This window comes from Microcebus murinus, chromosome 10 (genome assembly GCF_040939455.1).
Source record: "Microcebus murinus isolate Inina chromosome 10, M.murinus_Inina_mat1.0, whole genome shotgun sequence".
Taxonomy (NCBI): domain Eukaryota; kingdom Metazoa; phylum Chordata; class Mammalia; order Primates; family Cheirogaleidae; genus Microcebus; species Microcebus murinus.
This window is the reverse complement of record NC_134113.1, coordinates 60018753-60034139: the sequence shown is the minus strand read 5'-3', so window position 1 is coordinate 60034139 and position 15387 is coordinate 60018753. Positions and strand designations below refer to the sequence as shown.

Sequence of the window (15387 nt, the reverse complement as noted above, 5' to 3'; positions counted from 1 at the left end):
TATCACCAGCAAACAGTGAAAGTTTGATCTCTTCTGCCCCTATTTGGATACCTTTAATTCCACTTTCCTGTCTGATTGCTGTAGCCAGGACTTCCAGCACTATGTTGAATAGAAGTGGAGTTAGTGGGCAGCCTTGTCTGGTTCCAGTTCTAAGTGGGAATGATTTCAGTTTTTCCCCATTCAGTATGATGTTGGCTATGGGTCTGTCATATATGGCTTGTGTCATTTTTAGGTATGTCCCTTCTATGCCTATTTTCTTAAGTGTTGGTATCATGAAATGGTGTTGAATTTTGTCAAAAGCTTTTTCTGCATGTATTGAAAGAATGATGTGGTCTTTGTTTTTGCTTCTGTTTATGTGGTGAATTGCATTTATAGATTTACGTATGTTGAACCATCCCTGCATCCCTGGGATGAAGCCCACTTGGTCGTGATGGATTATTTTTTTAATAAGCTTCTGGATTCGGTTAGCTAAGATTTTGTTGAAAATTGTTGCATCTATATTCATTAGGGATATTGGTCTGTAGTTTTCTTTTTTTGTTGCATCCTTTCCTGGTTTTGGTATCAGAGTAATATTCGCTTCATAAAAGGTGTCGGGGAGGTTTCTGTTCTTCTCGATGTTGTGGAATAGTTTCTGCAAGATAGGTACTAGTTCTTCTTTGTAAGTGTGGTAAAATTCGGGTGTGAAGCCATCTGGACCGGGACTTTTCTTTTTAGGGAGATTTTTAATTGCTGTTTCTATTTCAGCTGTTGAGATCGGTCTGTTCAGGGAATCTATTTCTTCCTGGTTGAGCCTAGGGAGGCTGTGTGTTTCTAGAAATTTGTTTATTTCCTCCACATTTTCCAGTTTGTGTGCATAAAGATTTTTGTAGTATTCATAAATTGTATCTTTTATCTCTTTGGGATCAGTTGTGATATCTCCTTTTTTATTCCTGATGGAGCTTATTAGAGATCTCTCTTTTCTGCTTTTCATTAGCTTAGCCAGTGGTGTGTCAATTTTGTTTACTTTTTCAAAGAACCAACTTTTTGTTTTATTAATCTCCTGAATAGCTTCCCTGTTTTCAATTTCGTTTAGTTCTGATTTGATCTTGTTGATTTCACTTCTTCTGGTGGGTTTGGGGTTGGTCTGTTCTTCTTTTTCCAGCTCTTTGAGTCATTTCATTAGATTGTCTGTTTGTGATCTTTTTGACTTTTGGTTATAGGCATTTATGGAGATAAACTTTCCTCTCAGAACTGCTTTAGCTGTGTCCCAGAGGAGTTGATAACTTGTCTCTCCATTGTCGTTTTTTTCATAGAATGTTTTTATTTCCATCCTGATTTCTTCATTCATGAAGTAATCATTTAGTAGGAGGTTGTTTAATTTCCACTTTTTTGTGTATAAATGAGAGTTTCTGTTAGGGTTGATTTCTACTTTTATTCCACTGTGATCTGAGAAGATACATGGTATGATTTCTATTTTTTTAAATTTCTTGAGATTTACTTTGTGTCCTAGTATATGGTCAATCTTAGAGAATGTCCCGTGAGCTGATGAGAAGAACGTATATTCAGTGGATTTTGGGTAGAATGTTCTGTAAATGTCAGTCAGACTCAATTGTTCTGGAGTTTTGTTTAAGTCCATTATTTCTTTATTAATTTTCTGTTTGGAGGATCTGTCTCGTGCCGTCAGTGGGGTGTTGAAATCTCTGGTGATTATGGAGTTGCTATTAATCCATTTGCTTAGCTCCAGTAAGGTTTGCTTTATGAATCTGGGTGCACCTAAGTTGGGTGCATATATATTTAAAATTGTTATCTTTTCTTGTTGAACTGTGCCCTTCACCATTATATAATGACCCTCTTTGTCTTTCACTACTTTTGTTGGTTTAAAAACTAAATCGTCTGAAATTAGAACTGCCACAGCAGCCTTCTTTTGGCTTCTATTTGCTTGGAATATTGATCTCCACCCTTTTATTTTTAGTCTATATGCATCCTTGCAGGTTAGATGTGTTTCCTGAAGACAGCATATACTTGGCCTGTATTTTCTTATCCATTCAGCTAGCCTATGTCTCTTGAGTGGAGAGTTTAAGCCATTCACATTTATTGAGAGACCTGATAGGTAAGGTAGATTACTGTTCATTCTGTTGGGTTGGATGTTGTTGCTATGATTTCTGTCTTGAGCCATTGTAATATCTGGCCTTTAATATCTTTGGGGTTTGGTTGTTTTTATATTCGTGGGTTATTATTATGATGTTCCGTGCATAACGCTGTTTTGAGTACTTCTTGTAGGGCTGGTCTTGTCTTGGTGAATTCTCTGAGCCTTTGCTTGTCTGAGAATGTCTTTATTTCTCCTTCATATATGAAGCTTAGTTTTGCAGGGAATAATATCTAGGCTGGGCATTGTTTTGTTTCAAAAGAGTGAGAATGGGGCCCCAGTCTCTCCTTTCTTGTAAAGTCTCATTAGAGAAGTCTGGTGTTATTCGAATTGGCTTTCTCTTGTATGTTACTTGCTTCTTTTGTCTTGCAGCTCTTAGAAGGGCCTCTTTAGTTGATACTTTGGTCAGTCTGATGACTGCATGTCATGACGTCTTCCTGTTTCCATTGTATTTCTCAGGGGTCCTCTGAGCTTCTTGAACTTGTATATCAAGATCTTGTGCAAGACCTGGGAAATTTTCCTCTATTATATCTTCAAACAGCTTGTCCAACTCTTGAGTGTTATCTTCTTCCCCTTCTGGTAACCCTATGACCCTCACGTTAGGTTTCTTCACATAATCCCTCAGCTCTTGTAGGCTTTGCTCTTTTCTCTTGTTTCTTTGCTCTATTTCTGTGACTGATTTATTTAATTGGAGGGTGTTATCTTCAAACCTCTGAGATTCTTTCTGCTGTTTGATCTACCCTGTTCTTGAGACTTTCCACTTTATTTTGTAGTTCCTTGAATTGATTCTTCATTTCCAGGAGTTCAGTTAAACTTTTCTTCATGTGTCTATTTCTTTTTCCAGATCCTGGAGGCTTTTTGTGGTTTCTTTGTGTTGGTTATTGAGTTGTTGTTGTAGCTCGGTGAGTGTTCTTATGATCCACATATGAAATTCCTCTTGTGTCATTTTGGTTGCCTGATTTTGGTTGGTGCCCGTTTCTAGGGGGCTGGTGCTCCTCTTTGGGGGATAGGTTTCCATTTGGTTCTTCATATTTCCTGAGTTCCTTCGCTGATTTCTTCCCATATCGATCAGATGTTGTTTCTTTTCTTTAGGGTTTTGTTTGGGTATTCACATGCCTTGTTTAGTTTCTGAGCCGGAAGGTGGTGTCTGTGGGTGAGATTCGTCCACCCCCTGTCCTGATATGGGTGTGCAGGATGCTCTCCCTGTCAGTAGGTGGTGCTTGTTTGGAGGAACAGGCTACACTGCTGTTTTTATGCCCTGTTATCAGCTCTTGTTCCTGTAGAGAGAACTCTAGTGGCTCAGGTGGTGGGTGGTGCCCTGGGACTTCCAGGTGTGTCCTTTTCTCCCCTTCAGTGAGGGCTAGTCTAGCAGAGAGTCTGGGCAGAGCTGGGTTTGGTAAGCCTGCCCTCAGGCAACACCAATGTCGTTAGCAGGGGTCAAAGTTCTGTTCTCTGCTTCCAGGCAAAGCTTTCAGGTCGGGGCTGGAATGGCCCGGCTCAGTCAGAGAGTCTGCGTGTGGGGATGGGGCTGTCTGAGACTCACAGTCTGGAGCGGGCCTGGCTTCTTTCCACCATCCCCAACTCTGCAGCTACTGCTGGGCCTCTGCCCGCAGGCCAGACCACACGACACCACTCCTCTCTTGGGTGTGCTACCTGCGGGAGGTTCCCTATGCGGGAACGCCACCTGGGCTGGGTGCAGGGCCTCCCTTTGGGGGGAGTGTTCCCCTCTAGGATGCTGATCTGCCCCTGAAGGCACACACACCACAGTAGGCTGTTCACAATATCCCTTCTGTGCCCCAGGCTATGCGAGGCCTCGGTGTACGGGATGTGGTCTGCAGGTCTGACCTCTGGGTCCCATAGTTCAAACTATATCCCCACCAGGGAGAGCAGTGCCAGTCCCAATTCACCCACAGGGAGCCCAAGCTGCGTCTATGTCTCTCAGCCTCAGAGTCTGCCCCGTTCTCCTGGGATCACCGTGCCAGTAGCACCTGGGAGGGCTGGCAGGTAGGGAGCTCACAGTCTGAGTTCCCCTTAGTCAGCTTTAGGGCCCCAAAAGGGAAGGTCCCATTCCCTGTAGGTGCTTCCGACTGGTGGCTGTATTGTCTCTCTGTCTCTCTGGGCAGCCGTGGGTAGGGTCGGGGGAGAGGAGGAGGAGGCAATATGGTGTCTGCCTCGCGGCTCGGGTCTGTGCACACGGAGTTGCCCCGAGGGAGTTGGGAGCCCGGTGCCGCGTCCGCCACTGGCTTACCGCTCACTGGCAGCGGCCGTCGCTGGGCTGGTGTCCGCAGGTCTCTCCACTCGCTGGAGAGCCCACCAGCAGTCCGGGATGAAGGGGAGGGGAAATGGCCGATACTTCCCGCTGGTCTCCGGGCTGCTCCGGCGGTCCCAGCTTCCAGTTCTCCTCTGTGACCTCCTCCCGTGGAGTCTCCCGTGGTCTCAGGTACTCCTCCTTCCGACCCTCATCTGATGTAGGCTCATCTTCTTGCTTCTTTCTTCTGATTTCTGCTAGAATCTATCTTTTCTGCAGAGACACTCTGTCTGGCGGTGTTTCTCATCCGCCATCTTTTTTCGGCTCCCTATTTCATTCTTATGTATGTGGATATACAGTTTTCCCAACAGCATTTAAGAGAGTATGCTTTCCTCATTTTGTGTTCTTTGTACCTTTGTTGAAAATCAGTTGACTGTAAATGCATGGATTTATTTCTGGACTCTGTATTCTATACCACTGGTCTATGTGTCTGTTTTTATGCCAGTATCATGTTGTTTTGGTTACTATGCCTTTGAAGTATAAAGTCAGGTAGTGTGATGCCTCCTGCTTTGTTCTTTTTGTTCAAGATTGCTTTGGCTATTTTGTGATTTCATTTAAATTTTAGGATTTATCTTTATATTTCAGTGAAGAAATTCATTGGTATTTTGGTAGGGATTTCATTGAATCTGTATATTACTTTGGGTAGTTTGGACATTTTAATAATATCTGTTAATTACTATCTTTCTATATTATAGAAAATATATTATTATTTTCTTCTCTCTTTTTCCTTTCTTTTCACTCATGACTCCTATTATCTCTATTTGTTTTGGCATCTGCACTTGTCTTTTGGTGTCTATCTATCTATCTATCTATCTATCTATCTATCTATCTATTTATCTGTATCTACTCTTTTGTCTTCTGTTGTCTTATTGGAGAGTTTAGCATATCTGATTTTCTGTCTCATATTTCTGCTTTGTTTTTGCTTCTCCAAGTATTAGGCTCACTTGCTTTATTCTTTACTTCATTTGTTGTGTTTTCTAACCTCATTAATTTATAATGGTTTTCCTTCATTTTACCAACAGTATTTTACTCTTATTATTTTATAATGTTTTGTTCTTGCCATTATCAGTGTTTTCTGTATCTTTTTGAGGAAATTATATTTATTTAAAATTATTGACTGGGAGCAGGGCAAGGTGGCTGACTAGAGATGTTGAATACCAGATCATCCCAAATAGAAGAAGTTTCAGGTGAGAAAGCATAGTTCAGATGAAATACTGAGGGAAAGAGCCAGAACCTACCCTTTCCAGAGATCCCATGGGAAGAACTGGCAGAGAAGAACAAGAAGGAGAAAATTTTGGTAGAGACTGACCCCTGAGGGTTTAGGAGCCTAGCAGAAAGGGTAGAGAGAGCAATTACTTTTCCTCTCACACCCATGGGAGATTTCTAGCTCTTGATCTCTCAGTATAGAGAACCCAGCAATAAAACCATACCTACAACCAATTGATCTTTGACAAAGCAGACAAAAACATACACTGGGGAAAGGATATCCTATTCAATGAATGGTGCTGGGAAAATTAGAGAGCCACATGTAGAAGAATGAAACTGGATCCGTATCTCTTCCCCATATACAAAACTTAACTCAAGATGAATTAAATATTTAAATGTAAGACCTGAAGCCATAAAAGTTCTTGATGAAAATGTAGGCAAAACTCTTGTGGACATTAGCCTAGGCAAAGAATTTGAGTAAGATCCCCAAAACAAATACAACAACAACAATCATAAATAAATGGGACTTAATTAAACTAAAATGTTTATGCACAGCAAAGGAACTAGTCAACAGAGTAAATATATAAGCTATAGAATGGGAGAAAACATTCACAAATTATACATCTGATGAAAGATCTATAGATTTTGACAAAGAATCTATAAAGAACTTAAACAAATCAGCAAGAATAAACAACCCGAGTGGGAGAAAATATTCGCTCTCTACACTTCTGATAAAGGTCTAATAACAAGAATCTATCTAGAACTTAAAAGAATAAACAAGAAAAAATCAAACAACCCCATCAAGAAATGGGCAATGGAAATGAACAGAAACTTCTCCAAAGAAGACAGAATAATGGCCTGCAAACATATGAAAAAATGTTCAACATCTCTAATCATTAGAGATGCAAATCAAAACCACAATGAGATACCACTTAACCCTAGTGAGAATGGCCTGTATTAAGAAATCCCAAAACAACAAATGCTGGTGAGAATGTGGAGAGACAGGAACACTCTTACACTGCTGGTAGGACTGCAAATTAGTGCAATCTTTGTGGAGAATTTGGAGATACCTCAAACAGCTAGAAATAGAAATACCATTCGACCCAGCAATAGCATTATTGGGCATCTACCCAAAAGAACATAAGTCTCTCTATTATAAAGACATCTGCACCTGAATGTTTATGGCAGCACAATTCACTATTGCACGGTCATGGAAACTACCCAAGTGCCTGTCAATTCATGAGTGGATAACTAAAATGTGGTATATGCTCACAATGGAATATTAATCCTAAGAAACGACAGTGAGCTAGCACCGTTTATGCTATCCTGGATTAAGCTTAAACCCGTAATACAAAGCGAGATGACACAAGATCTGGAAAATGGGCTACACATTTACTCACCATCAAGTTGGTACTGAGTGACTAAAACTATGGTGCTGAAAAAACGGTAGTGTTCAACAGGGATTTTGTGGGGGAGACATACATCTTAAGGAAGTGGCGAGCATTGTGTGTGGAGGGAAGGGATCACCTCTATCACTTTTTAGGGAGAGGCAAAGATATACATTGTAACCAAAATGTCTGAAAAAAATCTGTAATCGGGAAGTGGGCAGGTGGAAGGGGGGAGGAGGGGAAGGGTATGTACTTACACGGTGGGTGCGGTATGCACTACATGGAGGCTGGACACGCTAGAAGCTCTGGCATAGCGGGGTGGAGGGGCAGGGGCAAGATATGTAACCCTAACAATATTTGTACCCCCATAATATGAAGTAAAAAAAAATAAAAAAATATGAAAAAAAAGAATAAACAACCCCATCAAAAAGTGGGCAAAAGGCATGAATATATATGTTTTTTCCTTTTTTGTTTATTTCAGCATATTATGGGCATACAGATTTTAAGGTTTCAATAAATGCCCTTCCCCTCCTTCCCCCACAAGTCTGAGTTTCCAGCATGACCATACCCCAGTGAATATATTTTTTTCAAAAGAAGATATACAAATGGCCAACGAACATATGAAAAATGCTCAACATCACTAATCATCAAGGAAATGCAAATTAAAAGCACAATGAGACCACCTTATTCCTGTCAGAACATCTATTATTAATAAATCAGAAAACAATAGATGTTGGTGTGGATGCAGTGAAAAGGGAATGCTTATACACTCTTGGTGGGAATGTAAATTAGTACAACCTCTGTGGAAAACGGTTTGAAGATTCCTCAAAGAACTAAAAGTAGACCTGTCATTCTATCCAATAATCCCACTACTGGGTATCTACCCAAAGAAAGGAAGTCATTGTATCAAAAAGACACTTGCATTCAAATGTTTATTGAGCACAATTCACAATTGCTAAGATATGGAATCAACCCAAGTGCCCATCAATTGATAAGTGGATGAAGAAAATGCAGTAGATACATACCATGGGTACTGCTCAGCCATAAAAAGCAATGAAATAATGTCTTTTGTGGCAACTTGAACTGGAGACCATTATCCTGGGTGAAGTATCTCAGGAATGGAAAAAGAACAAATATCACATGTTCTCACTTATGAGTGGGAGCTAAATGCTGGGTATATATGTATAATAAAGTGGTATAATGGAGACTGGAAACTAAGAAGGAAGGAAGGAGGGAGAGAGGGTAGTGAGGGATAAACAATTACATATTGATACAATGTACACTGTTCTGGTGATGAGTACAGTTAAAGCCCTGACTTTAGCATTACACAATTTATCCATCTAACAAAAATCACTTGTACCCCATAAATCTATTGAAAAAAATAAAATTCTTGATGTTTCTGTTTTAATAATTTTTTATATCCTATATTGTCCAGTGTATAATCTTGTTTTTTTCCTCTTGGTGGATCTATTTCTCAGATGGGTGGTTGTTTTAGCTTTAGTGTACAAGACTCCAGTGTAGCTTCAGCTATACTCTCTGTTGATATCCATGGGAAGAAGCTTAAGCCCTGGTTTGTGACCTTCTGGATGAATTTAAAAAAATGAGTGAATATGATTTTCAGGCCAGAGAGCTCAAGTCATTACAAACTGTCCTAATAATGTTTTTGGGGAAGCAGGAGGAAGAGAGAGCTGGAGGACCAGAGAGATAGGAGTGCGACTCTTGTTTTGACATCAGTTTCCAGCTAGCCACGTGATAGGGGCTGAGCATGGAGAAGGGTGTTCATGTACCCTGCCCCCAGCCTCCTGGAGGGGTTGTCTATGCCGAGACCCCAACCAGTAACACCATGACCTGGGGCACCAGGGGAGGGACAGTGGCCGAAGAGGTGGTGGAGGGCTGGGTCACCGAGTCCCTGTTGCAGAAGTGCCCCTCACAGCAGGAGCCCTGGAGAGGATGTCTGTCCAGGGTCTGATGGTGCCCATGGTGGTGCACGAGGGCCGGTGGCAGGTTCTGATGTACACAGGGACTGAGAAGTTGCCGATTGTCATTCTGCCATTGCCCTGGAAACAGACACTCTGGTCCTGGTGACATGAGACCCGCCGGGACTTCTCCTCGGCACAGTACTCCAGAAGGACCTCCACGCAGGCGTAGCACTTGGTGCGCCTGAGCGTCTGTGGGTCGGAAGCTTGGCTCAGGTTGGGAATGGTGTTGTGGATCATGAGGTGGGTGTGGCAAAAGTCAGTCGCGCAGCCGCGCACCACTAAGCAGTCAGGTGGCAGCGTGTCGTGGTTGGATTGCATCTGGCCCATAGGCGGGCCTGTGAAGCCGCCCTTCCCCACCATGGTCAGCGGTGCGCGTTGCCCGGTGTCCAAGGACAGGGCGGCCTCCAAGCATCCAAGGGAACAGGACATGCTGGGGAGCTTCATGGCACTGAGGTCAAAGGGGCCAAAGTGAGTGTGCTCAAAGCTGCAGCACTGCAGGATTCTGGACCCCGAGACAAGGGGCAGGGCCAGGGTCAGCAGGGCCAGCATGAGCCTGTCCCAGGGACTCAGGGCTCCACTCTGCAAAGGATGCCCCCATAGGCCAGGCCCCTCTGCTCTGAGGAAAGCAGACCTTGTGTCATTGAGAGAACCAGAGTCTGCTGTTGCAGTCGGCCATGGCTGTATCTGTCTCATGGCAGAGTAATCACAAATGACTCTTTATTAAAAAATATACGCTCTCCAGTATTTTCCGTGGTTCTGAAAATTTGCTCTCATAATCAGTCCAATCCAGCTTGTCCCTCAAATACTTGAGCAGCACCATTACCACATGTAAAGCATGTGAATGCACTAGATTATGTTCCACTTGTACCCCAAACAGTGACCAACATCCTACAATGTGTTAGGACATTATTAAACTATGTGCAGGTGCTCAGATTTAAATCAATGTTCTTACTTCCACTGAAGTTGAGGCCCTACCACTGCCTACTGAAATTCAAGTTGTTACCTTGAATCCATGTGTGGAGTTTTTGATAGGGTAGTCTATCCCCAGTTGTTTTCAAGATTCATAATTTGGAACATTCTAGATATAAAAGTGCATTGATACTTTATATACTTTTGCACTTTACAAAATAGTCATCCATGGTTCATGGTAAAAACAAAAGCAAAAATTTTGGGAAAAGTTAAAGAAATGGAGCCAGAAATGTCTTTTCTAATATCGAATGAAAGGAAACAAAAAGAATAAAATAAAATCATAATAGAAAAAAATCACCTGAAACTTAGAGAGAGAAAGCAGATCTCATGCCATCAACTGAAAAAGATGTTAGGTAAGGAAAAAAAAAACAATACATTTTGTTTAGGAGAAATGAGAGCTTCTAACCTTGGCTCTAGAAACCTCTTCTAGCTGTAACCTCTAGAAAACAGACATGTATGTTGACAAAATCTTGATTATTTTATCCTTATTTGGAGAAAAGTAAACTAAATGTGAATTCTTTCCTTTTCCTCTTATGAAAGAATGGAAGTTGTAATGGCTACAGTTGAAACATAAATTTTAAAAAGGAGGAGAATCAAAATCATTCACATCTTGATGGAAGCATAGCTCCCAGGGTTCCATGCTGAGAAACAATGCCAATACTACATTCGTCTCAAAACAATGCTGACAATATCATTTCCTTTCTGAAAACTTATCTTGGCTAGTGAATGCACAACTAACCCCATAGTTTGTAATTATAGTATATACTTTTATGATCTGGCCTTTTTCACTCTAAATTCTTATCCTCCCACTCTCCTAAATAAGCATATGTTTTGCTTTAAGAAATGATTTAAAATCATTTCTAGAAAACATAACTAATTCTTTTCAACTGTTCTTTTTTTGATTCTCATTCACCCTTCTTGAATAACACATGTTATTTTATTCTTTATAAATTTGTCATATAAATATATAGTTTATATATCTTTCTTTCACTCTGGACTATAGAGTTCTTGAAATTAGGACATATACTTTTCAATTTTTATCCTCCAGGGTCAGTTAAGCACTTGACATACAGATACTTAACGCATATTTATTAAGTAAAAAAATATATATTTTTGTTAAAATATATTCTGTTTTTTTTTAAGATTTCACAATCTTGTTGATGGTGTCCTTGAAAGCTTGCTTCACTTGCTGATTTCTTAGAGTATAAATGAAGGGGTTCAACAAGGGTGTAACTGAAGTAATGAGTACTGCTATCCCTTTGTTGAAAGCACCTCCTTCTTTTGCAGAGGGATTAATGTACATAAACATACAGCTGCCATAAGAGAGGGAGATGACAATCATGTGGGAGGAGCAGGTGGAAAAAGCCTTTGTCCTTTGCTGGGCAGAAGGGATCCTGAGAATGGTCCTGATAATATAAGTGTAAGAAAGTGTCACTAGCATCAGAGTAACCACTAGTGTCACAACAGCCAAGAGTATGACCATCAGTTCTAAGAAGCTTGTGTCTGAGCAGGCAAGCTCCATGAGGGGCCCGTAGTCGCAGTAATAGTGATTCAGAATATTGGAGGCACAGAAATCTACCTGGCTCATTAGGATGATTGGAGGTAAGATAGCTAAGAATCCTCCCAGCCAGGAGCAGAACACAAGTTGTATGCAGACTCTGCTGCTCATCATGGTCAGGTAATGCAAGGGTTTGCAGATGGCGACGTAGCGATCATAGGACATGGAGGCCAGGAGGTAAAACTCTGTTGCCCCGAGAAATATAGCAAAGAAATATTGAGTCAAGCAGCCAGCAAAGCTGATAACTTTATTTCCTGTTGTCATGCTGGTCAGAAATCTGGGAATAAAAATGGACGTGAAGGAAATTTCTAAAAAGGAGAAATTCCGGAGGAAGAAATACATGGGGGTCTGGAGGTGGGGGTCTAGTAAGGTGAGGGTGATGATAGTCAGATTTCCTAGGACACTTAGCATGTAGGTGAGGAACAGAAAGATGAATATTACCACTTGGAGCTCAGGTTGATTTGTGAGGCCTAATAGAATAAACTCACTAAACATTGTTCTGTTTTTCATTGTTGATCTTCAGTAGATCTAAAGGGAAACAGTGAGAATGATGAAAACTAAAGAATTTCTCAGAGTACAAAAGATTAAGCTGATTCTAGCCAATGGAATCAGGTCATTCATTACTCACCATTAAATTGGCCCAAAGTAGTGTCCCATTGGACTGCACTGGGCTCCATGGAAGCCCCGTATCTTCTATAAAAGTGACTTTATTCCTAGAGTTGTTTTCATTTCTTAAGTTTCTGGGCATATTCCTGGGCATTCAACAAAATGTATTATAGAATAACTACTTACATTTTTTTTTCCAGAAGAATAAGTTTTTGAATCTATTCTTTCCTTTCAAAGTGTTTATGAAATTTTCACATTTAGACCACTTTCCCCTGACTCTGTTGATCTCTCCTACTTCTGTGCTCTTGGTAGAAACATCTCTACCTGATTCTGTTTTCTGTGCTTTCCTGTTTCTTTCTTTCCTCTTCCTGAATTATCTGATGCTTCACTGGATATCTGCTATAGATCCTCATCTCCATTATTGTTAAAATCTCTGACTTCCTTGTTTCAGAAACAAGTAGGAATTTCTCCACACAGGCAATGCTGAAGATCATCTCATTTTATATTGTAAGCCTTTTCTCTGCATGAATAAAGCTCAGATATCAATATGTCATATTAATTAGCATTTTCTTATATGTTTGCTACATTCAGAGTTTACAGGCATTGATTTAAGATATATTTCTGAGAATAGAAATCTTGAGAGATCTATGGGCAGCATCACAGAATGGATTTTGCTCAAAGTCTTAGAGTCTTCAATGGCAATTAAGGATGACAGTTCATCATGACCCAAACATCCCTGTTCTCTTCTTGGCACACAGAAACCAGGAAGAGAGACATCCAGGTCTTTGACAATGAGAGTTCTTTGTAGATGAATTGGTAATTCCCAGGGAAGGAAAATTTGGTGGTGGTATTCTGTGTGCATCTGATTAAGAAGCAAAAATGATTTAAAGGGACCCCTCTAATTCACATGCATATGGATTATAAAAATCATATTATTATAAGAATTCTGATCATCCATATTCTGCCCTTCTTTTAATAGGAGTATCCAAGTATGTGAGACATAACTAAGAAAAATATGTATTATCTTACATTCTAAGAATCCAAGCCAGAATCTAATCACAGTTCCTAATAGATACAGTCCTTCACATGTATAAGAAAAAAAGAGAACAATCCCCCAACAGTTATAAAATTAGAAGAAAGGACTTTGATAGTCTGAAAATTCCTTAATATTTCTGTTCTAAGAGATATTATGTTGAGGTCTTTAGAAGGCAGAGTATAGGCTTCTTTGCAGTTTCTGTGTTAGAGTGACCCAGGATTTATCTGCTCTTTTTAGAGCAGGCACATAGGGATCAATTTCTTGAAGAAGCTAAAGATGCCCTGTGGACCCAAGTTCAAAAGGCACTAATGAATCTCAATTGTTGTCAACTTTGAGAACAAATTGTAAACATATGGCTGAGAAGAGAGGCTCTAGAGAGACCACTGAGATAAAGGTTCCATGAGAGAATCTGCTACAGCCATGAAGGTGGAGAAGTTTAGAGTAATGGAATGAGACTCCCCGAGGATAGGTATGTCTGGCCTAGTCATTGTTCCTATTGTCTTTCCTTTGAATAATTCAGTTTGGCCAGTGTTTAAACATGATATAAGTGAATGGCACTTCAACATTAAGGTCCACATCTCTAAAATTCCTGCTTATAAATTTGGCTAATATGTTCTATTCAATACATAGTTCTAACAGTCTCTAAGAAACAATTTGCCTTTACCTTTGAAGGATCTGTAAAGGAAAATAAAAATTCTAAGGACCCCCAAACTCCTTATGCCAAGGGGAAAGTTAAGCATGGAGGCTGACTCATAGCAACACTGTCTTCCAGATGAATGGTTACTTCATGATCTTGTGTCAAAGCCAGACTCCCATGGAAAGGCAAATACCCTTGAGCATTTCCAGATGACTGCCTCCACAGATTATGCATAAGTAAATTCTTTGCTGGCCTAAACAAGGACATGCCAATTGTAACTTTAGGTCTTCAAACTAAATCTAGCTCTTAAAATCTGTTTGATTCCACAGTGATAATGTCAATTACAAGCCTGTCTTCCCAGGTGCAAAGCAAAGACAAGGTGAGATCAATCATTCCTCTGCCTACCTGCCCCCTTCCTACATACCTTCCCCCCTTTAAGGAAATGTATAAATACTAAACCTCCTGAAAACCACTTTGGAAAAAATAGCCACAGATGTGTTTGTGGTTTGCATTTTCCCTGGACACATCTTAAAGCTGGCTTAATAAATCTTGATTGATTGAGATTCTTGCCTCAGTCACTCCTTTTGGTTATCAGAATATTATACCTTTGTTAGGTAAATAGCAAGGGATTCTGGGTCTTCTAGGGACAAATTTGGGTGCCCATTACGGTTCACCCCCACAATGGGCTTTCAGAGAGGCTCATGGGACATCTGCATGTGCAGTAAGACTCAGGTCATATAACTCCCACCTCCATCAAAGTGGTTCCCTGATGACATCTGGACCATGGGGAGGTGCTATCCAGACACTATAAAACAAGACCTAGACCATAACCAAGCTCTCTCTTTTGCTACGACTATGTGTCCGGTCGTCATCTGTGGCATATATAGCTTGCTCTGTAAACCTGTATCTTGCTCTTGCTCTATAATCCTATCTTTCTCTCCTCAATAAACTTCATTTTTGTGCTTGTCTTACTTTGGTGTGTCTGGTCATTCTTTGGCCATGGGCACATTAAGAACAGACATTTTTCAGACTATAAACTGACACTTTCATTCATTTCCCCATGGGATATGTTAACTTAATAAGTGGCAGAAAACCAGAGTCATACTCAATTTATTAGATTTCAGTCTGAGACCGACTGATTTTTTGTATTCCTGTGGTATTAGTTGTAATGTCTACTCTTTCTTTTTTGATTTTATTGAATTTTCTCTTTTTTTCTTTAGTCCAATGAACGGTTTGTTGATTATGCTTACCTTTAAAAAACCCAACTCAGGTTTCAGTCTGAAACCGCGGGTTCTTGGTACACCCATGGTTGAAGAATGACAAGATATGCCAAAGTTAGGCAAGTATGAAAATGAGGTTTATTGAGGAGAAAATGATAGGATTATAGGGCAAGAGCAAGATATAGGTTTACAGAGCATGGTACATATACCATGGATGACGAGTGGATCCATTGTTGCAGCAGGGCAAGCAAAAGGAATGGCAAGGAGAGAGAGAGAGAGACAGAGAGAGCTTGGCTATGGTCTGCGTCCTATTTTATCGTGTCCAGATAGGGACCTCCCTTGTGGTTCAGAGGTC

The 15387-nt window shown here is 40.6% G+C and overlaps 2 protein-coding genes and 1 pseudogene across 2 annotated transcripts in view; all 3 read right to left on the bottom strand.

Moving 5' to 3' along the window:
* BLOC1S1 (biogenesis of lysosomal organelles complex 1 subunit 1) overlaps positions 1–15387 on the bottom strand; it is a 154180-nt gene that overhangs the window by 126875 nt on the left and 11918 nt on the right. The gene's annotated exons all lie outside the window — the stretch shown is intronic.
* On the bottom strand, positions 8843–9528 carry LOC105865930 (ly6/PLAUR domain-containing protein 5 pseudogene; annotated as a pseudogene).
* On the bottom strand, positions 11030–12043 carry LOC105865927 (olfactory receptor 6C4). Its single transcript, XM_012754946.2, is given in 1 exon segment — positions 11030–12043. A coding segment is annotated over 1 exon segment (1014 nt).